This window comes from Molossus molossus, unplaced genomic scaffold (assembly GCF_014108415.1).
Source record: "Molossus molossus isolate mMolMol1 unplaced genomic scaffold, mMolMol1.p scaffold_m16_p_1, whole genome shotgun sequence".
Lineage (NCBI taxonomy): Eukaryota > Metazoa > Chordata > Mammalia > Chiroptera > Molossidae > Molossus > Molossus molossus.
The window spans coordinates 97,035,631-97,059,888 of record NW_023425344.1 but is presented as its reverse complement, the minus strand read 5'-3'; the positions used below and the strand labels follow the sequence as shown (position 1 = coordinate 97,059,888).

General features: G+C 37.3%; 1 protein-coding gene across 1 annotated transcript in view; it reads right to left on the bottom strand.

The window, feature by feature from the left end:
- TAF3 (TATA-box binding protein associated factor 3) overlaps nucleotides 1–24,258 on the bottom strand; it is a 174,553-nt gene that overhangs the window by 37,995 nt on the left and 112,300 nt on the right. Inside the window, exon 3 of the mRNA XM_036268783.1 lies at nucleotides 8,748–10,573. Within this exon, the coding sequence (XP_036124676.1) occupies nucleotides 8,748–10,573 (1,826 nt within the window). The remainder of the gene's footprint in view (nucleotides 1–8,747; nucleotides 10,574–24,258) is intronic.

The following is a 24,258-nucleotide window of genomic DNA, read 5'->3' as shown; positions in this document are numbered from 1 at the left end:
ATGCCAATAAAACCACTATTTCTAGATACAAATTATTTCCTAATGTCCCAGTATGTTTTTCCATTGTAGATCTTATCACTCTACTCCTTTCTTTACAAAGTCCTCTACTTGTGCCTGATATTACTTGGTCCTTTCCTGTCATTCTACAATTTGTTCAGTGATCTCATCCATGGCCATAGTTTTAATCATAAGCTTTAAATAAGCCATGTCTTCAAACTTTCCCTCTAGAATAGCACTGGTGAACCTAAGACCAAAATATAATGTTGCCTATTGAACATTTTCAACTAAATGTCCTATGAGTATTTCCTCTCATCATATCTAAACTTTAACTTATCAACTTCCCTACAAAAACCTGCTCCTTTTGATGGCCTCACTTTTGGGAGATGGCTCCTTCATGTGCCCAGTTCTTTGGACAGTCCAGTCCAGTGGTTTTCCTCAAGGCCCTCAAGGATCAAGGGTCACGGGGATCGGGGCAGAGCAATATCCATGTATAACTAGCTAGGGTGTGCATTCACCTTCTCCCTCCCACCCCCAAAATGTTCCATATCTAACCAATAAAAAAACCAATGGTCCAGTATACTTTGTAAACTATTAAGGTTTCTGTATTTTTCTCACCTTCCTGTGTGATCTGTGGAAGAATAAACAAATATACTGAAAACAAACATTTATAAACCACTTATTATTTGCCAGGCATTGTGCTTGGTTATTTTTCAGACGTTCTCATTAGGCTTTTAAACAAACAAGTGGGATACATATTATGGTTTCCACTTTACAGGAAAACAGACCATGTATGAAGCAACATTTTCCCATTCTTTTCCATTTTAAGGTCACACAAATAGCAAAACTAGGATTGAGTAGTTGTTCTAAATACAAAGAATGAAAAATCATATAAAGTTTCTAGATTTCTTCAATTCTAACAAACTTTAGGGTCACATACTCATAAATGATGAGGTATTGAGGGCCATATTCCTTATTCCTTCAACCTACAATACTAATATTATATAACACTTCCTTAAGGTTTAATGAAATAAAAAGCTGTTTGCTGCTCTACCCTTAAAAAATCTTCTTCACTATTACTCTGCTTCACATTGTAAGCCTGGCCTGTTTCTATTACCATACTACACTATAACTCTAACCCACACTTGTACAGCACTTCACAAAGTGCGGCCCATCCACACGGTCCAATTTAATCTTCACAGCTCTACAAGGTAGATGTGGAAGGTATTATCCCCACGCATAGAGGGCTCAAGACGATTAAGTGGTTTGGCCAGAGCTACAAAGTTAGTAACTAAATGATCTAAATCCAGGTTTCCTGACACCAAGTTCATTCCCTGCTCTACCATGTAGCTCCTTGACTCTTTGACCTTCACTTTGAGTCCTTTTTCCTGGTAATGCGGACATCTTGCATGGAGCTGTTCATATTCTCTGTCAATGTCCTTTTTGATGAATGACATATACTTGTGAGATGGCTAGGTTTTGGTTGTAAAATCTTTTGTTTCTATGGAAGGCTAACTAGTTTATATGGAAATTGAGATGAACTTTGACCTCACTTCTACTCAACTAAATTGCTGAATTTTTAATGTTATCTTAAATGGCTTGGCAGGGCAAAAGAATCCAGACATGGTCTACTTATGACCTACTATAACAAAAACATGACACCATATGTGAAAGAATAAGCAAACAAAAATGAAGATACATTTTATAAGTCAAATTAAAAATGGTATAAATGTGCCCTGAAGATGAAATATTTAGTAAACTTGTTGAGTTGATGAATGATTTAGAATCTGTTATCTCAACTCAGTTTTACCCATAATGAGGAAGAACACATCATCCAAACACAGGCAACTTTGAGAGTGAAAGTGGGCATTATTATTTATATCACACAACAGATGTAAACTAGACTGTCCCGAGCAAACCAGAACATCTGGTCACCCTACTTAAAAATACATACCTTAATTTCATACTTAAAGAAGCTAAATCAGTTTTAACTTAAAGATAAAATTCAAGCAAGTGTCGAAAAAGATTAATAAAGATTCTAATTAGATATAGAAAGTACAATTTCTAAATAAAAAGTTCTTACCAGACTTTTATTTACATTAACTCAATTCAAATGTCTACTAAAGTAAAAAGAGAAGTTTCCTACAATTGTAAAATAATTTCGCATGTGTCCTTCCCAGAATCAACAACCTAAATGACAAGTATTTCAATTACTTAAACAATATGACTAATGCTATCATGTAAAGGCTTGATGCCAAAATGTGGGAACAACATGGGCTTCTAAGGGTTAAAATAAAAGAACAGTGCTTTAGAGTGATGCTGAGAATTGGGGCGCGCAGAAGAGCATTTACAGTGGATTACTAAGCTTCCCAATTCACCAAAGAGGCAAAGTCCAGTAATATAAGACTCCTTTGTAGCTAACTAAAAATACATTGTCAGTGGATTTGTCCAGTTTTATGTATAAGCAATACTTCTTTCACCTGAACTAATACTAGTAGTCATATAAGCCCCTTATTGCCATGTGCTGCATTTTTTTTTGCTAATCTTCAAGGATTTAGCTTCTTTGCCACATACCTCAGGGCACCAACTGATAAAGCTCTAACTCTCCATTTTTCCAGGACACCAGCAGTGCGGCCTTGCAAAAAATGAAAATCGCTCAAGAGATTTAAAGGGGAAATTTATTTTTAAAATCCTGACTTGAAGCAAAGAGGTGGATTTTAAAAAAGCTTATCTATAAAGAATCAGTTTAAATTTAAATTCTATCTTGGAACTCTTTCATGCATTCCAGCTTTAAAGTTTATCTTCTGACAGGGACTTTCTGCAAAGGTAATGGGTAGCTTTGTCAATATAATCTGGCTAAGTTTTTATTTTCTGTTTTTTTAATATTAAACTTCTTTCATTAAAAAAACAAACAAACACCATATATGTGTGCTAGGTAGGGTGGCAGCAAGTTCAGCCAGCGCTACAGCATACAGATTCCCATCTACGCCAGTATGTCAGAAAAATACCCAGAAATAGTAGTGATGAAAGCCAAATTTAATAACCTAACATTCTGGATGCTGAACTATGACACTGGTAACCATCTTCTTGTCTTTCTTAACAATTAATGTCTTTCTTTACATTATTTCCATTTGGAAACATAGTCTAACAAAATATTGATACCCTGTTTAAAATATTAAAAGGACAGTCAAAAGGAGATCTACTGGTGGGGTCACGTATAACAAGTGGAATCCAGCAAGGACAAATGAACAGAAATCAGGCTTTCATTAAGCACTCAGAGTTCATTCATATGAAGACTTGGGAATGGCCTTTTGTAAATTTCTATAAATTCAAATATACTTTTTAAAACATTAGTTACTGGTTTTCTTGTGGAATAGACAGCTGTAAGCAACAGGAAGGGAATATTTCCCCCTTTTTACTGGGTTATTTCATTTACCAAAACCCTTTATTTCACCAGTGAATTATAACAGCTGATGAGAAAACACTGAAAATGATGTGTTACTTTACAAAGAAGGGAAATGATGACAACCTTTGTTAAAGGCACAAGCCACTAAGATGTAAGACTATCATTCGCTAAAGAACAAACCAAATCCAAGAAAAGATCATTTTGGGAAAAATGCTAAGGGATTTGGGGATAGAGTAAAGAAAGTCAACATTTTAATAGTTTGATTGATTATTGCAGTCATTAAAGCTTTGAGGATCTCTACTGTCCCTAAAATATGTCAGTTGAACAAGAGGTCTCTAAGATCTCTTCAGAAACTAAAATTTTCTAAAATCATAATGTCAGCATACTGTAGAGTATGAAATCATGCTTATCCATCTCATCAGCTTCCATCAGAGGTGAATGGCTGGAGAAAGCTATTTTCGGGTAAGGCTTTGCTCAGACATACCTGGGTCAAGTCACAGTTCTTCCACTCATGAGATGCACAACGTTACTCAACCTTTCTGTTTTTCTCAACTATAAAACAAACCCTCAGAGCTGTTGGAAGAATTAATTAATTACATTTTGTCAAGGACTGGCAAAGTACCAAGTGTATGCACTCAGTAAGTGTAGCTGCTAACATCATTTACTATCTGGGTTAGTTCATTCAATAGCTGATGTTAGCTCAAATAAAACAATTCATTAATCGACACAAATCTAGGGAATCCTTCATAGAACTGATGAGATTTCCATTATAAACAAATTCAATCACTTGTGGATTGATTATCAACATTATTGGTGAGTTATAAGAAAATTCTGCATTGTCACAGTCATCTACTCATCTTAAATGACACAAATTAATCTCCTTTTCTATGAGAAGGCACAGGAGGCCCTTTAAGCCAAAATATTCTTAAAGAAGGTATGAAACTAATGTTTTTAAGCAGAGGAAAACCATATTTTATGATGATGCTGTCTTTTCCCAGTATTGAATAGGAGGAAGGAGGGAGACGGGAGGAATCAGAGGCTCAGGAGGGAAGGAGAGATTGGTGACTGATCCAAATCAGCCCGATTGCCAAAGCCCATGCTCTTTGTGGGCCAGCACTGGGCCTATTTACCTACAGATTGTGATATCATTTGGGGGGAAGGGGGATGAAACTCTACCATGACTTCCTAGATCATACTCATATAAGAGCATAAAAACATTCCAAGTTTGACAGATAAATTTTGGCTATCTTCCTTATAAGGTTATATGTACAACTGTTCAATTCCACTAATATAAAAAATGAAACATTTTATTGTTTTTAAAGTGATCCTCCTGCCCTGGCCGGTTTGGCTCAGCGGTTAGAGCGTCGGCCTGCGGTCCTGAGAGACCCGGGTTCGGTTCCTGCTAAGGGCGCGTACCTCGGTTGCAGTTTGTCCCCGGCCCTGGTCGGTTGTGCGGGTGGCAGCCACTCGATGTGTTCCTTTCACATCGATGTTTCTCTCTCTCTCTGTTCCTCTCTCTCCCTCCCACTCTACCTGAACAAAAAATGGAAAAATGTCCTCGGGTGAGGATAAAAAATAAATAAATAAATAAATAAATAAAGTGATCCTCCTTCAAAAAAACTTAAAATACTAAGAGTAAATTTTAAAGCAGTCCTGTACCCTTCACCTAAACATCAAAAATCCATGGTTAATAAATTGTCATGTAATACACCGACACAAACAGAAACAACATTTTAAAACTGCTCTGAAATGTACAGTTAGGTTTATCACTGCTAAAGCCACTATGGCTACGTTTGTGATGGCTCAACATAATTGCTCTTAATATGTTTTCCACAAAAAGTTAGTTTGATTCTATTGTAAAAAGGTGAAAGACCAGACTCCTAACCTTGATGCATATTATTGCCTCTAAAGGGGAATTAAAAGATTGTGCACAAATCACCACACTTTGTATTATTACTACTACTAGAAAAAATATTTTCTTTGCATATATTGTTTCACTTAATCCATTTTTATTTTTTATCCTCACCTGAGGACATTTTTTGTTCAGTTAGAGTGGGAGGGAGAGAGAGAGGAAGAGAGAGAGAAACATCGACGTGAAAGGGACACATCGAGTGGCTGCCACCTGCATGACACAACCAGAGCCAGGGACAAACTGCAACCGAGGTACGTGCCCTTAGTGGAAACCAAACTCACGTCTCTCTGGACCGCAGGCCGACGCTCTAACAGTTGAGCCAAACTGGCCAGGGCTAAACATTTTTTTAAAATTTATTGATTAAGGAGAAGAGAGAGGGGGGGAGAGAGAGAGAGAGAGAGAGAGAGACATGGATTGTTCTACTTATTTATGCTTTTCACTGGTTGTTTCTTGTATGTGCCCTGACCAGAGTTCGAACCCACAACCTTGGTGTATGGGGATGATGCTCTAACCAATTGAACTATCCGGCCAAGGCTCCGGTCTCTTATTGTGAAGTGGTAATAATTATAGTAACTACCTTACAGAGCTGTGATAAGGAACTAAACTCATACATAGTTTTTAGTATATAATAATTACTCATAAATGTTAACTAATGCTGTATTTTAAAAAGTGTGGTTATCATATCCCTACTTTAAAGATGAAGTACTAAGGATTATAGAAACTAAAAAACTTGTCTTTGCTCTTCTCTCAGATGTGCTGAATCCCAAAGTCCATGGCTCCTTTTACCTACCGTGCAGATCCCCATTTAATTAATGGTGTCTTTATTGTTCTTATGTTGATAAATGTGGGTGTGGCTGGTAAAAACTTTACAGGTAGGTAAAATAACTCTATAAAAGATTATTTTCTTTTATCAAACAATGCCCTTGCTTGCTGCTCTGGGTCAATGTCCATGAGAGCTGCTCCTGTGAGTTGGCTGGGATTAAAAGGAAGAATGAGATTGTTGGCCCACATTCTGTTGCAAGAAGACATTTTCTTGGGGCAGCTTAGGTAGCCTTCGTTTTGATTTACCCTTGTTGTCTTTCTTCTGTGGATATGTAAGAGATTTCTTAGATCATATGTAACCCAATTTCAGGTCTACTTTCATTAACTCATATGGCTTGAGGGGTAGGGATTAAGTGAGGTTAAAAAAGAAATCAATGTTTAAGTTAACATCTCAATTTGTATTCCTTTTCAGTGGCATTTCCATCAGTTGCCCTAGCTTTTATCCTTTCCTATCTGCATAAAGAGCTAAAGTTTAAAAGAATGCCTAGGAAGCAGAAGTAATTTTTAAACACTATAACCATGGCTGACTCACTCTATCATACATAAGTTAGCTAGTAGAATCCAATATAGTAGCAAACTCTATATTCCTTCCTTTTAGGGACCGATTCAGAATGGAATAATAATACTGGCAACTACCATTGCCAACATCTCCCATTTACTGAGCATTTACTTATGTGCCAGACACAGTACTAAGCACATCTCAGATGTTACTCATTTAATCCTCACACAGCTAAAAAAGTAAAAATTCAAAGTCAGGTTTAACTCTAGAGATAACACTATTTATTATTTTTAAAGACCTTATAAGACAGCTGACTTTATAATTTCTTATCTTTTGTCACTTATCTGAACCATAACCCATCAAAATTAATATAAGGACTTGTAGGCTTCTGTTATGTGAAATCTCTGCAACTTGTAACTGAGCGTATGCCTCCAACCAAGGCAGTCCGAGGGACTTTTCTTTCCCAAAGTCAGGTAGATGCCGAGGAAAGGCATAGACTGCTGTTACAAAGCTAATCTGATGGGCTTTACTCAAAATACATAATGGCCATTGAAATAACTCCATTTCAATGGAGTTAAGACGGTGAGGATTGCAACCGTATCCTATTTGATTTGCTGAGGGCTCAGCTGCCAAGTTCCTAGGTACATGATGGTAAGTGACTAACTGCTGCCAGGCAAGGTTTCTAGTATAAACATCCTGAAATGTGAGGTGTATCTGCATGTACATGACCTGGCTGTGGCTGGTTGTGTGAATTTGACTTAGACAAGTCACTTTCTCAGGCTCAGTTCCTCATTGGTAAATGTTGATAACAAACCTGCCGGACCTATGTCACAGGTGTGTTAGGAGAAGAAAACAGGTATGTGGAAGTGCCAGGTACTACAGAAAAATAATATGATTAAATCATTTTTAAAATGGAACTAAAAGTTGACTTTCTGTCTTGTTAACTTGCCAATGTTCAATTACTAATATCAGAACTTCCATTCTATTTCTTCATATTTTAGAATAGCCAAGCGCTATTTATTAGAGAAAGAATAAAGTGGGCAGGAAAATGTGAGAGTTGCCATCACTTCTTGTTAGCTGAACTAATTTTTCTAGGTAAGTTTTAAATGAAAAATATTGCAAGAATATTGGTAATAGATCTGTTATAGGCAAAATACATATATTCTATTACATTGAAAATATGACTGTATTATTTTGTAGTCAACCTAGAGGAAGGAGTACTTCGATGGGTAGGGAAAGGATCTCCAAGGATCTGTGTATATGGCACCATGAATACTTGGACCCTTCTTAAGAAAGTTTAAAGAAAAATTTCAAATCAACATGTAAACTACTGTAATCCAAAGAACCACGAGCCGAAGAGCAAAACCACTAAAGCAGAGGTCACATATGAGCCAGAAATATTGAGGTCTTAATTTCTATAAAACTACAGGATGTATATCAGTTTCTTTGGTTGTACTCTATGGAAGCCTGATTTATTTACATTGTAAGATACTTGGAATTATTTTCTGCCCACCATCCAGGCTGCTATATCAGCCTTGATACTAAGAAACATGTCCTAATCTTATTGAAGCAGAAAAAAGAAGGATAACAGATACTACAGAAAGTAGTGGACAGCTATAACCTTAAATACTTACAAAAATAACTCATCAAAAAGAAAATCAGTGAGTAAGGAAGGACTCCTCGGGCCTTGCTATCCTCTTAAAATGGTGCCATAGTTTTTGCATGCTCTTAGAAATATGGATGCTGTCTTTTTGGGGTATCTAATATTTGGGTAAAAAACAAGTATGTAGTAGACGATAATTACAAAAATATTATTCACAGTTTAAGATTACAGATTTAAAAAAAACTGCCAGAGATTAGTACAGTTAACAGAGTTTATAGTCTGTCATTACAGTCCTTTTAGGCTATAAATTTTTAAATGTTCCAGTGCACAGGGGGCTTGATTACAAGTTTATGGGTTTTAGAATTAAAATTAAAATTTGTAACCCCATTACAAACATATTTCCAGTGAAGTTATGGGTGCAAATTACAGATAAAATGGCTGGCTTTGTTTACCTGTATTTTTCAATAGGACTTTGTTCAGATAGAGCCGAAAATGAGAAACAGCTTACTTTTTCATGCTTGTGTTTCTCCTTTTCTTTTTCTTTCTTTTCTCTCTCTCTCTTCTCTTTTTCCCTTTCCTTCTCTTTCTTCTCCTTTTCCTTCTCTTTCTCTTTCTTTTTCTTCTTCTCCTTTTTGTCTTTTTTCCTTTCTTTCTCCTTAGGTTTCTCTTTTTCTTCAAATAATTTTTCAGGAAGCATGGGTGACAAAGAGTGCATGGGTGGGATCCTCACGGCTGCAGAGGGGCTGAACAAGGGCAGAGCCATGTCCTTGGGGGGCAGGACCAGGGGGGCTGGTGCCACTTTCACCTTGTCCTCACGACCCTTATCTTTACCTTTGTCTTTATCTCGCTTATCTTTATCTTTTTTGCCTTTTTCTCTATCTTTCTTCTTATCTTTATGCTTCTCTTTCTCCTTTCTCACAAGCCCATCTTTCAATCTCACTTTGGAATCAACCTCTTCAAAGTCTTTTATTTTAAACTTATAGGGATCTGACTCTTCATCTTTCAGGAGATCCTTCCATGGATACTTGGCTTCTTTGTTGGCCTCCTTTTCTTTTTCTTTCTCTTTAACTTTATCCTTCTCTTTACTCTTGTCCTTGCTTTTGTCTCTTTCCCTCTCCCTATCTCTCTGCTTCTCTTTCTTTTTCATTTTTGTCCTCAGTTCCTTTTTCAACTTCTTTTTGACATCCACTGAGGAAGGTAGTTTTGTTTTCTCCTCGTACAGCTTGTGCAGAGGCTCAGGCGTGGGAGGAGAGACTGAGGGAGAGGAGAGGTAAGGAAAGCTGGGGGGCACATTGGAAGCTGTTCCCAGTTTTGCTTTCCGTACAACCTCATCAATGGAGGCGTCCATTGTCCATGAATTATCAGAACTTGACGTTCCGCCAGAAAGAGGCAGAGGAGTGGATCCTGACTTAGTGAAATTGTTCAAGGAAGTGGAAGCTTTCGGAGCCGTACATTCCGAACTTGAAATCCGCTTAGGACTGGTAAAAATGTCTCCTTCTGACTCTGATCCAGAAGAAAACTCAAAAGGATCTGGTTCTCTCTCGGCACAAGCTCGAGCAATCACAGCATCGATAGAGTCATCAATCGTCTTGTCGGTCACAACAGCCTTTCTTGGCTGATTCTCATTGTTCAGCTTCCCAGCCTCTGGGGGTGTTTGTATTTGTTTTACCTGAAGGGTGTCTTTGCTAGTTTTTTCACTTACTATAGCTGAAGGAGTCCTATTTGGTGTTTCAGGTCTGACCGGTGCTTGGGGAATATGGGTTATAACCTTGGGACTCTTGGGGCTTTTGGGACTCTTTGAACGTCCAGGAGATTTCTTTTCTTTGGATATAGTTTTTGGTGACCGAATAGGACTTCCAACCATTGCTGGTGACTGAGTCATTTTAGGTGATTTAGTTTTCTGTCCTGGAGAGCTGGTTTTCGTCTTTGTTTTGGGTGTAAACGACTTTGTTTCTAAGGGTTTTGCAGTTGGCATTTGTGATTTTGCAACTGGGGCTAACATTGGTGGCTCTGGCGATGGAGGTGCAAGCTCTGTGCTGTCCTGTACATGGACTGGAGAAAGCATCGGTGGAATCTTTTGGGTATTGATTGAGCTGAGTGGTTCTCGAGCTTCCAATAATACTACATCCAGGGTGTCTCCTTTAGCGCTTATTAGTCGTGGTCGCTTCATGGCAGGCATTTCTTCAGCTTCAGGACTGTCTAATGGTCTCTTACCCAAGAAGTTCTCATCATTAATAATTTCCTCCTCCTCCAGTTCATCGTCTTCTTCCAAGGGAACTTGCATGGCTTCTGCTGATGTCCCCCCATCAGTGGGCACCTGCTCTTCTTCTTCTTCTGGTAAAGGAAGAGAAAAGAAGCGTTATTGGAATATTAAAAAAAAAAAAATTAGCAAAAGTAATGATTTCTAGAAAAAAACCAAACAAATGTTATTTCTAGGGAAAAAAAAGAACATTTTGACAGTGTTTAGAGAGTAAAGAGATTAAATTTCAAGGATCTTCCAAACATGTATGCCATCATTCTTTGAGGAGTGGCAATCAGGAATAGTAGATATAAACAGTTGTTTTCCTCTAAGTGGTTTGGCCCTACACTCAGAATCTGGAGTTTGCTAAGCATTTCCTGTTTGTCATCTGCTCCCTTTTATTATTTTCCTAACCTGAGTAAATGCCATCTTTTTTCCCCCTCCTCCTCTTGTGTACACGTACACATACACACAAACTTCTAAAATTCAAGATATTGGTTATTATGTGACTATTATCCTCAGAAATGACAAAAAGGGCATACTTTCTTAGAACTTTTACAATTTTTATCTTTATTGTTTAAAGTATTACAGATACTTTTTTCCACCCACTGACCCCCTCCTCCCCACTTTCACCTCCTGTGTTATATATTATTTATGTCTTCTATTTTGTTTGCTTGATGCCAGACACTTTGAGAGGCAGTGGAATACATATTGGCTGTGGTATTAGAAAGACGGTGTTTCCGCTGGTGGTCTGGCATGACGGAGCAACAGGCCTTAGGCAGTCTCTTAACCTCTTTGAGCCTGTTTCCTGACCTTTCAAAATGGGCTAATGTTACTTGCCCTGCCTACTTGACTGAATTGCTGTAAATTGGATTATTTCTTTCTACACTTATTAACTAAGCATATACCATGCGTAAAACACAAAGATAAAGGCTGAAAGAGCTACTGAAATAAGTCAGAAATAAATCATGACCTAAGAGAGCTTATAGTTTAGCAAGGGACACAGTATATATGCATAGCACATAGGATGTGAGTAGTACCTTAAGACAATAAAGTGCTATAGCAGTTCAAAGGAGAAAAAGGTAATGGCAATGCAAAAATCTGGGGAAGACTTTACTAATTATGCAGCATTTTGGATTTCTGGCGATTGGGAATGATGAAGTACAGGAATAGATAACAAAGAGATGAAGGTGGAACATAAAGAGTGTGTAGGGAATAATTTGTCTGGAAAGCAGGGTGCAAGATGAGGAATAATAGAAAGTAAGTTTACTGAGGCTACACCTAGATCCCAGAAGTTTTGGCCGTGGCTGTTTGGTTCAGCAGTTGGAGCATCGGCGCGTGGACTAAAGGGTCATAGGTTTGCTGGTTAAGGGTGCATTCCTGGGTTGCAGGTTCAATCCCCGACCTCAGTCAGGTTGGGTGGGAGGCAACCAATTGATGTGTCTCTCACACTTCAATGTTCTCTCTCTCCCCCCACCCCCCTTCTCTCGCTCCCATTCTATCAAAAAATCAATGGAAAAATATCCTCAGGTGAGGATTAGCAAAAAAAATTAGGTCCCAGAAGTTTTGAATTCCACAGAAATGAACATAAGCTTTATTCACTAAGTTTGGACTTAGGGACAATTTTTAGACAAGGGAGAAAATAACCAGGGTACACGTTAACAAAATTATTCTGGCAGGAACATATATGATGGATGGGAATTAACAGATATTAATGGAGAGGTGACAAGTTAGAAATTACTGAAATGATGTAGGTAAGTGACAAAAAGGGTCTGAAATAAAATAGTGGCAATGAACAGCAAGCAACAGAGGCAGATGATATTCTCAAGATGGAATGAACAGAATCTGATAAATTATTAGGTATAAGAGTGGAGGAAGAATTCAAACACAACTTCAAGGTATGAGTCCTGGTGAGTGAGAAATGCATCCTTAATAGAAGTAGGAAATAAACAGAGAAGGAAGATGATTATAATTAGTTCAATCTCTACACAGAATTTGATGAACAGTTAATGATGTCTAACGAGGAGCTGAAAATATACTAAAGTTCAGAAAACAGGACTGGGCGTGTGTCAGAGGTCTTTGCTGAGATAAATGAAAAATAATAGGTAATATTAGCAAGGGAGAAATAAGAGGTGGTCAAGTCCAGGTACTCTGAGGAATACCTATGTGTAAAGACAAGAGGAAGAAGAACTAAAGAAATGCCTGGGTGATCAGGAGATGTCAAACAGATCAAAGGTAAGAGTTTTCAAGTGGAAGACCAGTGAGCAAAGTCAGATGCTTAAGTCAATGAGAACGAAGGCTCAGCAGAAGCCATGCCAAAGGGCACTAAGGGGTGACTAGGGAATAAATGGCGTAAAGTATGTGAAAGTACCTTGTGAGCTACAAAGAACAAGATAAATTTGAGCCACAATTACTGCTACATGATACTACCAGCCGTCCAGTTACCAAAGTCAGAAACACCTTTCCACACTACTTTCCCTTTTTTCTCCCCATTTGATTGTGAACAAAATTTTCTACTATATTTTTTGTTTTTTTGGCATTGATTATTTTTTAAGTTTTTAATTACAAAGTACTTTCATCTTAACCTACTACATTCCTTTAATGTGCTTTCTCCACTTCTATTAGTTCAAATCCTCAGCACCTCTTATAACTGGTCTTCCTGCTTGCAGTCCCATCTGCCTCAGAACCATCTTTCCCAGTGTCTTACAGTGACCTTCCTAAAACACAAATCTGAGTACAGGACTCCCCATCTTGAAACACTGCATTGGTCCCTGGCAAAAGGTTGGAGCCTGCAGGTTTTGTGGAACCACTCTGTGGTTCCCACAGTAGAGACTGGGTCCCTAATCTCCATTAAATGGAATAGTTACACCTAAGGTTATCTATTTTACATGCTGAACTTTCCAAAAAGCTTTTGTTGTGAGGCTAAAACATGTTGAAAGCTACTATTCTAAAATATAAAAACCCAATTCCCCCGGCATGACCCACAGGAGCCCCATCCTGCACCTCAGTAATTAGCCTCCCCTTTCACCCTACCCACTCCTGCCCTGTGAACTGATTGCAGTCTCACCCCTGCGCCTCAATATGGGCAACCAACTCCCGTTGCCTGGAATCCTCTGCCCTCCTACACTTGGTGACTCTCTTCTTAGCCTCCAATCAACTATTCCCTCTTCTGTGACACTTTTTGTTAGTAACTAGAAATGCCCCTCCCACTTTGGTTCAAATCCCAGTTATACAAGCAACAAAGAAAGCCTAGATAATTTATTCTCTGGTCCTTGACCCACTCTATTCAGATAATTTGAACATTTCCTTCCATCCCTATCCTTAGCAGAAAACAAAGATACACTTCAAATCTACTCAATTGCTAAAAGGTAAACACATAAAAAAAATTAGGGCATTCTTTAAGTGAATGAAAAATTTTAGAATACCTACTACTGTTATATTTCTAAATTCCAAAGAACTTCCTCCTACCCCATTTACCCAGAGGTTCGTAAATCTTGGTGATGCCAAAGCAGAAGGAGGAAGGATTCCACAGGCAGCACAGCAGACCTTCAGAATACGTTAACACACCTGGTTCTTCTCACTCTGGAGGCTAATCTGAATAATGACCCGCTCTGAGCCTGAGTCTCCAGAGCAGGCCCTGCTGGATGCCCTGGGAGAACAGAGGGAAACTGCTCTAATATAAGCAGTCCCTAGAAAGGGAACTCCCCGAACTACGAATAAGACAGTGAATGCTAGATCTTCCAGATGGAAGGTCTGTTTCACAGGTAGGACAACTTGAAATTTTGAGTTTTCTACACAGTGTATTATTTTACTAGTGTAAAATTCTTTCATATGGAACTGGCAAGATAGGCATTTGAACTAAAGGAGGTATGTAGGCTGGGCTAGGGAAAACTGTACGGCATTCCTGCAAATACTTCAGAAAACAGATTGGTTCACTTGGAATTTGGAGTTAATGTACCTCACAAAAATGAATGGTGGTTGTTCTCATTTAAGTGAAAAAAATTAACATAAAGCTTGATTTAAGATGGGTCTCCACAAGCTAGGCGGACGTGTTCTGTTTTTGTTATTTTTATTGTTTATTTTCATTTTTTGTTTATTTCAAGTCCCTGGATGCTAACTTGTATGCATCTAGAAACTTTACATGGTTTAGAAGAATATAAATGAATTACAAAACTAAACCATTACAAGTGCTTATTTTAGGGATGCATAAAAATACATGTTTCTTGCCTGGCCAGTGTGGCTCAGTGGATTAAGCACTGTCCCATGGACTGAGAAGTCCTGGTTCGATTCTCAGTCAGGGCACATGCTTGAGTTGTGGGTTCAATCCCCAGTAGGGGTGCGTGTAGGAGGCAGCTGATCAGTGTTTCTCTTCTCACATTGATGTTTCTATCTCCCTTCCTCCCTCTCCGAAAAAATCAATAAAAACCTTGAAACAAACCTTTAAAAAAAAACATGTTTCTTATTTTGATTAGTTTAATTTATAATTACTTTTTTAATCCTCACCTGAGGACATTTTTTTTCCATTTTTTGTTCAGATAGAGTGGGAGGGAGAGAGAAAGAGAGAGAGAGAGAAACATCAATGTGAAAGGGACACATAGAGTGGCTGCCACCGGCACGACTAACCAGGGCCGGGGACAAACTGCAACCGAGGTATACACCATTAGCGGGAACTGAACCCAGGTCTCTCTGGACCGCCGGTCGACGCTCTAACAGCTGAGCCAAACCGGCCAGGGCTACAATTACTTTTTATGTTTAAAGATTTTAAGAAAGCTTCAATTGTAGCATCAAAATTCATCAAAATGAAAAAAGAATTTTGCTGAAAAATAGTCTTAAATTTTAATAAGAACAGGAAAAGTGTGGAGATATTTACAACGAATTTCTGAATTAGAAATCACTTGACACATACTGGATAGTATAAGCAATGTACATGGAAGGAATAAATAATGACAAATGAGCACCTGTGACAATGCCACCTACCTTTGTAAACAGAACACTAGCAATGTCATTGGAACTCCCTTATTTCCTCTCTGATTCATCTTTTGCTTTCTCCATTCTCACCCCCAAATAACTACTGTCTTGATTTGTATACTCATCATTCCTTGTTCCTTTATAGTTTTACCACATCTGTATCTAGTTTGCTTCTTTTTGAACATTTTATAAGTGGTATCATATTATAATTTCTTTAGTTTTTTTTCACCTAACACATTTTTAAGATTTACCCATGTTCATGCAGGTAGCTGTACTTCAGTCATTTTCACTGTTGTACAACTGTTCTATGCTTATTAATCCATTCTCCTAGTATGAAAGTTTTCCACTTGAGTCAATCTATTTTAATTTTTTAAATATTATAAAATTCCAACAAATGAATACAATTGATCTAACTTATGCCTGCTCAAAAACAAACTTAACTGATGATTATGCAAATGAGTTTCTGGCTTTTCATTACACGCATATTTTAATTCTATGTTCTAAGTGTTTGGAATAAGATAAATATGTGATGGCTATTGAATGGCCATCCAAACCTCAACTTGAAGGTTAGTTTCAGTTTGATAACAGTTGAATGGCAATAAAGTATTCTTTGTGTGTGTGTGTGTGTGTGTGTATTATAATAAGCACCATTTACCAATAATCTGTAAAATATCCTAAAAATGTTTTAACATTCTCCTACGCTCAGTTTTACTATAAAATAGCATATAAGTTGGTTAACAGAAGTTTAATATTACAAGATATTTGATCTTGATATATTACTACATAAAAGTGGCGTGGCTGGTTGGAACGCCAGGGTTGCAGTTTGATCCCTCCGTTGGGGCATATACAAGAATCACCCAATGAATGCATTAGAAAGTGGAATAGCAAATCTCTCTCTCTCTCAAATCAATAAAAATAAAGAAAATATGAGTCATGAGCTCTTTCTAATTTAACACAAATATAGACATAAAAATAAAAGCTGTGTTCCAAAGACAAAAATGTGACATTCTGACTTGAGTATTTTAAAGATGTTTATTTCCACAGAACTAACTCATTTTCTACTATTTCAATATTTGGATGCTGGAGGAAAGGACTCTTGTGTATATATGCAATAAACAAACATTGGGAGAAACCGTTCAAGAAAAACTACTAGTTGTGAGATTTATTTTTGTTTTTGTTCTTATCCTCACCTGAGGACATTTTTCCATTTATTGTTCAGATAGAGTGGGAGGGAGAGAGAGGAAGAGAGAGAGAGAGAAACATCGACGTGAAAGGGACACATCGAGTGGCTGCCACCTGCACAACCAACCAGGGCCGGGGACAAACTGCAACCGAGGTACGTGCCCTTAGCGGGAACCAAACCCGGGTCTCTCTGGAACGCAGGCTGACGCTCTAACTGCTGGGCCAACTGCCAGGGCAGTTGTGAGATTTTTAACAAGTTTCTCAATTTCTTCCTTAATCCAGAAGATGAGCACATTCACATCATTTACCTTGAAAGTACAGTGAAAATGAACTGCTAATTAGAGTTCAGTAAGTATTCAAAGTATTAACTAATAGTGGTCAATAATAGAGATATACATTGCAAAATAAAGTTAACCTTGAAATCCTTTTTGAGAAGTTAAAATAAAACACAACACAACACCTCCCCACACTCGAATCTCTCTCAAACCAAATACAAGAGCACAGGTCCAGAGTTAGCATCTGCAGGTCAAGTGGCTATCACCTCAGCCATCTGCCCTAATAATTCTCCCCTGCGATAAGCAGTCTGGAGCTGTTGGGGAGACTTTTTAGGATAAAAGATATTTAATAAGGGAAGCCACACCTGGATAAGTGTCAAAGCTTGTGCTAGTAAAGGTACATAGCTAGGAATTATTTACAAAACCAGTGTTCCCTTTTCTGCTTGCTTAAAATTTGGCCAAAATAATAGTAATAAGACTTTTGATTTGATTATCCTTTGTGTGAGAATTCATTCAAAGTTATGATATTTGCTATAAATGATTATTAGCACTGCCATTCACCAAGAAATACCATAAATTAGAACTCCTTTATTTCTAGGAGAAAAAAGAAGACACTTAAAACGACAACAACAAAACATATGAAAAACCACACTTAAAGCAGTGTAGGAACACTACATACACACACACACACGTTAATTTCCTGCTTCCTGGTAGAAGTTCATGTCCGTTACCGACACCCTTATTTGTCATATAAATTCAGTAAAATACGAACGCTATAATCCAATCAAAGGAAAATGCAGCTACATTAAGAAGTAACTTCATTCTAATTTTTGTTGTTGCTAATCCTCACCTGAGGATATTTTTCCATTGATTTTTAAAGTTGAAAGGAGGGAAGGAGAGAGAAACATTGATGTGAGAGAGAATATTGGTTGCCTCCTACACGACCTCGACCAGGGCTAGGAATCAAACCTGCAACCCAGGTACGTGTCCTTAACTGGTAATCAAACCTGGTAACCTTCAGTCCAGAGGCTGATGCTCTAACCACTGAGAAAAACAGGTCAGGGATCATTCCAATTTTTTTTTTATAAAGTAACTTCATTCTGTCAAATGATTTGCATATATGGTATGCTTTCTCATTTGTCAAAAAAGGGAAATGATGTTTAATAATAGAAATGACTCAGCACAAATTTATCACCACAGTTAAAAATAAGATTTAAAATAGATATTTCATTGGTAACAGAATACCTAATCATAATATATGAAAAAGGGGGGAGATAGAGATAATCTGTAAAGTAAACAATCAATGATTCCAAGTCAACATTTGATTGTAAAATTATTTAACTTTTTAATTTGACATAATTTCAAACATATAGAAAAAGGTATAAGAATACTACAAGAACTCATGAATACCCTGTATCCAGATTCACTAAATTAACATTTTCCTTCAGTGTATGACTACAGAAAAATTTTTAAAATTCCTTTTTAATTACATATAAGACATAAAATGGATCTATATTAATGTACATCTTTAAAAAACATCATAGATGTTGATGGAGGAGGGGGAGGAGAGACACTACAAAGTCCATTCCAATTTTCCTTCATTAATGACACAAATAAATAATCCACACAGCTATATTTCCCAGAGTAATGAGAAAAATATGCTTCTTTACCAAACTTCTCGAACAAAAACAAAACAAGGCAATAAGGTCTGAACACACCAAAAGGATTTTTTAGAAGTTAATTCTAAGCTACTATAAATATTGACTTAGAACAAAATATCTTTTTAACTAGAATAGTAAATGCCTTTAAAGAAACACTATAATCTAAAAAGCTCATGGACATTAGGGGGAAAAAAAAGGAAATTGCTTGCATATGGCATGAAAGCTTTTTATCTCATTAACTGCACAGATGCATGCAACTTTAAAATTCAGTGGCATGATTTTAAACTAAGCAGAAAATATATTTGTGTTTTTGAACCTTAAATATCGGGACAATAAAATACTATCTGCATATATTTCATTCAAAATTAAGGGTATTTAAAATAAGATTTCTTCAGATTTTTTTGGTGAAATACATGTACAGAAATTTATTTCTAGCAAATGATGACACAAACTTTTCTATTTTCCTATTAGTTTATGCATCCCACTGTTATTTATAAGAGTCCTCTTATTAACAAGTATGATAGGATTAATGTAAAAATATGTATATTTTTTTCAAAAACACCATTCTACTTGTCTGGATATTAGGCATAGTTATTGTAACTAGTTCTTTGAAGTGACTCAATGCTACTAATGCTCATTCATTCATTCCTTATCCATCCATCCATCCATCCATCCATCCGTCCGTCCGTCCGTCCATCCGTCCGTCCATCCGTCTGTCCGTCCATCGTCTTCTGAATACCACTGTGACAAGCACTACATTAGATCCTAGGAAAATAAAGTCGAATAAGACATGATTTACTATCCTGAAAAATCAACCACATTTTGTGGTTATCAGTTCAAGTGCTGTGGCAGGGATAGGTACAAGGTACACATGTAGCCATATCCAGGGATATGTAAGACAGAAATCACAATGTCAATGAGAAAGGAAGCTGGACTAAAACTGCCTTTAAGATCTACTACCAGTGCCATGATGCCACCTAGCACAGCCCATTTATGCTCCCAAACTTAAGTTTTCTCATCTGCAATATATAAGTATTGATACCTGACCTCCTATTTCGGAGAACTAAAGACCTTCATTATAGGGCCATCTCTACATGCAGCTGATCATGCATGTGGGATGACCCAACGGGCATGACAGAGTTATTTCTGTCCCTAAATATCTCACTGACCATGTGCAACAATGCTTGGCATTCTGACTACTTGATTTATGTCTTAAATAAAGACAAATCTTTAAAAGTCTGCCACCAAAATATATTTAAGGCTATAAAACTAAAAAATGAATGACACTGATCCTACTTTTTGAGAAAAGAGACTAAGAAAATGGAACGGAAGTGAAGTAATTTGATGGAGTGCTGAGGATTAAAAGTGTTTGGAACACAGGGTACCACTAGGAGGGTAATGCTGTGAGAAGGGGAGGTCTGGGCAGCTGGAAGGTAGGCTGACACTGAGTAGATGCTTGGGAAAGACAGGAACAGCAGCAATATAAAAACAATCTTAATTTTTAAAATCCCATCTATGTTTCCACATAAAACATATATTTAATTGTCCTGTCTATAACAGTAATTAGACCCTTAAAACACAACTCAACGTGTAAAAGTGGAGTATTTTTTAAACAAACCTTTTACTTAAAAAAAAAAAAAAAAAAAAAAAAATTGCTAGCAAAGACACAACAATTAGGCAATGACAATCCGTACAGTACAACCAATCAATAACACAATAAATTAATAGTAGAGTGAAGATGTGTGATAATACATACACACACACTGACCTATAAAAAAAACACTACTTCACTAACATTCTGCACAATAAAAAACTAAAATGCTATATAAGCAAGCCAACCTGAAATGACACCTAGTATTATAAATGGCCTAATCTATATGTTAATACTGTTGTATCACATAACTGCAGCAAGAGTAAGATAACAATATGACTTTGGGGTTTCTATGGCTACATCCTGGGCTAACGTGCCTGAAAGGGCCGGCTGCTGACACTACACAAGCATTCTGAGTGCTTCTTTTTGGTTATTTATGATATGATTTATGATAACGACAACATCTCCTATTTTCTCTCCTCCTCAGATACAATAAATTGCTATCGTTAATCACCCTTCTCAGTTCAAATATGATTACAATAGCATAATAGGGCCAGACTATGGTAATACTGTGGATTTTTAAAAAAGAAATAAATACAAGGAGATCTCGTCAGACAATGTCAATATCTCTAATATTTTAATCATCTCTTTTAAGGCTTTCAGAATAAATTCAATTACAACTAAGATTCCACATCCAGGATATAAGCCCTTTGTGCAAATCAAATTCATAATCAAGTACCACATGCTCACAAATCACTACTACTGTGGTTTTCTTAAACATATACAACAGAAGACTTTGTATAGGACATAGTTTCTATAGACAACGGCAGTTGTTATTTTCCTATATTTGTGAAACTAATCTTACTGCTGTTTTTTTCTCCCCAGAACTAGACAAATTAGGCAAATTAACCATTCATCTATCAGAAGGCAAAATAATAAAAAATAAAACAAAAACTTTGCAATCACACAGATATGTGTGATCTGCCTTTACTGGTTATATGGTTACTTAATTTTTCTGAACTTCAATTTCCCTTTATGACAATTTGGATTAAAAGACAATACTACCTCTTTGGTTTTTGAGTAACAGTAAGGCAAACAATGTAAAGAATTCAGTAAAGTGCTTAATGTATGAGTTGGACTATACAAAAAGAAGATAAATTCTTTCCCTCTTTGCATCTATGGGCTGCTCTTAGAGGTAAGCTTACCTGCACTTGGGTGGCCCTGTAACTTGCTTTGGCTGATGGGTCAGAGATGGCAAATGTGTCATAGGCAGAGGCTTAAAAACCACTTGCATACTGGGTCTTGCCCTCTTGCTGCTTTGGGGCAACTTGCTACCACTCCCATGTGAGTGAGCCAAGTGAGCCTGATGGATGATAAGTGCATGGCTCAGAGCTCCAGCAAAATCATCAGACTTATGAGTGAGGCCACTGATCAGCAGCTGATCGCAAATGTGTAACAGCCCAGCCACATCCAGCAAAAGAACTGCACAGCTGAGCCAACCCAAAAAGCCAACTCACAGAATTGTGAGCTAATAAACAGTTGCTGTTTTCAGCTACTAAATTTTAAGGTGGCTGGCTACACAGCAACATATTAACAATCTATTCATATGTACATGCACAGCGGTATTCATGTTATTTGTGGTGATTTGCTCTTATAAAGATGCCACAAAACTAAATCAGTGAAAACTAAACCATTGCTTCTAAGGGAAATACAAGGTTAGGTTCCTATGAGGCTTTGATAAAATATTTTCGTTAGCAGATCAATACATAACCCTATTTTATGTGTGTTTCTGTTTAAAGACATCTCATTTAATATACATCGTTGATTAATTAACATAGAAACCATGACCAACAGTACTGTATCATGTCAGAATGAAAATGATCTAATGTACGTATTTTCTCTGTAAGGCACATCTCAGCCTTCCTGCACTTAGGAACACTTGTCAGCACTTCAGCATTGTGTTTGGGGTCATTTTAAACAGCACTATTACCAACAAAAAGTAAAAAATATCTCACTAAATAGACCTTGAAAATGACACATTTACAGTATGAGAGTTGAAATAACAAGGTACAGGATCGCCTTGGTCAAACTCCATAGCAAACGTGTGTGTTGGGGCAACTCAAAGTTTTGCCACTCTGTGAGCGACTGTGAAAGTGATTTTAAGGTTACACATACATTTTAGCAAGCGGGCAAAATTGCAAACACGGAATCCATGCATAATGAGGATCAACTGTATATAATTATATGGATATAACTTCATCAACATCAAATACTTTTATGGAGTACGGATTTAAAATAAAAGATTTTGCTTGAAAGTAATTCCAGTCCTCAGAAGGCATTTAATGAAAAGATTAAATATGCCTTATGAACTTTAACACTGTGACCATCCATATCTGGCAAGATAGTCTTCTAAATCCAAACTGGGAGATATTTTAGTTTAAATTCAAAGAACTAGCTATGTGCAGAATACTCTGTTCAAGCCACGTGATCACTCTTTGAATTTCTGGTATACATCAAGTTCTTTCCTTCCTCAGGGTATTTATACCCACATATTCAGCTCCTCTCAGCTAGGGACTGCTCCCTTCATGATTTCCGTGCTTGCCTCTCTCTCCCCTCTTCAAGTCTTAAGCTTAATTATTGTCTTCTCAAAGAAGTATTCTCTGGTCACTCCCTAACTCCAGACTAGTGAATGTTTGATTGTTAATGCATTTCTTATCTGTTTCCCCAACTAAGCTTCACTGAAAAAGGAACCATGCTTGCCTTTAGCTGCTAAGTGATCATCGCAGGCAGATAATAAATATTTTCTTTATCAGTATTACCATTAGAAAAATAAGAAACATTATTTTATCATATTTTGTTAATTCTAAGTTGTTAAAATATGCGACTCTGAAATTGTCATGTGTTTTATAATCAATAGCATCTTCTTGCCTCTGTCAGTTGGACAAGCGGTAGTGATATAGCAGTTATGGCCTGCCCATGGTGAACTTGACTGGATACTGCAACTCCTTAGTGTTTCAGTCAACAAACCATTTAAAAAAATTGAAGAAGAAATATTTGTTCTATGCAGTTACAAAGAAACATTGTGTATAATAAGAAAGAATTGTTTCAGCCCTGGCCAGTTTGCTCAGTGGTTAAAGCATAGGCCTGTGGACAGGAGAGTCCCGGGTTCGATTCCCACTATGGGCACGTACCTTGGTTGTGGTTCATCCCTGGCTCCAAGGTTGGGGTCGTGCGGGTGGCAACCAGCCGATGTGTCTCTCTCACATTGATGTTTCTCTCTCTCTTTCTCTCTCCCTTTCTCTATATGAAGATAGGTGTAAAAATGTCCTCAGGTAAGGATGAAAAAAAAAAAAGAAAGAATTGTTTCATAGTCTATTTGACATTGTGTGGTTTGTTTTTTTCCTTAGTGGTACATAAAGAATGGTGTTTCTTATGATTGATGGCATCTTAGGATCGATGACATATGACTGTTTTTCTAAATTATTATTAAATGCTTACTATGGTCCTTCTATCTAATATTGAGAAATTGTTTTAGTTTTTAAAACAACATTACATTGGACATCCCTTAAGTCCAAGGGTCCAAAGGGGACACTTATAAACTGACTCAGAGGGAATAGCTTGGATAAGTGGTAACGCTGTTGTCCTATGTTGTACCTTCTTGTGCCCACTTACATAAGACATCCCATTCACCAATTAACTCTTATATACATTGTTTCTACTAGATGGACTTGCCTCACGATCTCTGGGTTTTGGGATAGTGTTTATAAGCACACTCTTTATTCCAAGCCATACTTTATTATTAAGGCAGTACTTCTTTACAGTGGAAACAGTGATGGACTAGAAGATGACCCCAGTTTACAGAACCAGTCCTTTTCCATTTCTTTGTACTGATGAGCACAAAATTCTTTTTTTTTTTATCCTCACCCGAGGACATTTTCTCATTTTTTTGTTCAGGTAGAGTGGGAGGGAGAGAGAGGAACAGAGAGAGAGAGAAACATCGATGTGAAAGGAACACATCGAGTGGCTGCCACCGCACGACCGACCAGGGCCGGGGACAAACTGCAACCGAGGTACACGCCCTTAGCGGGAACCGAACCCGGGTC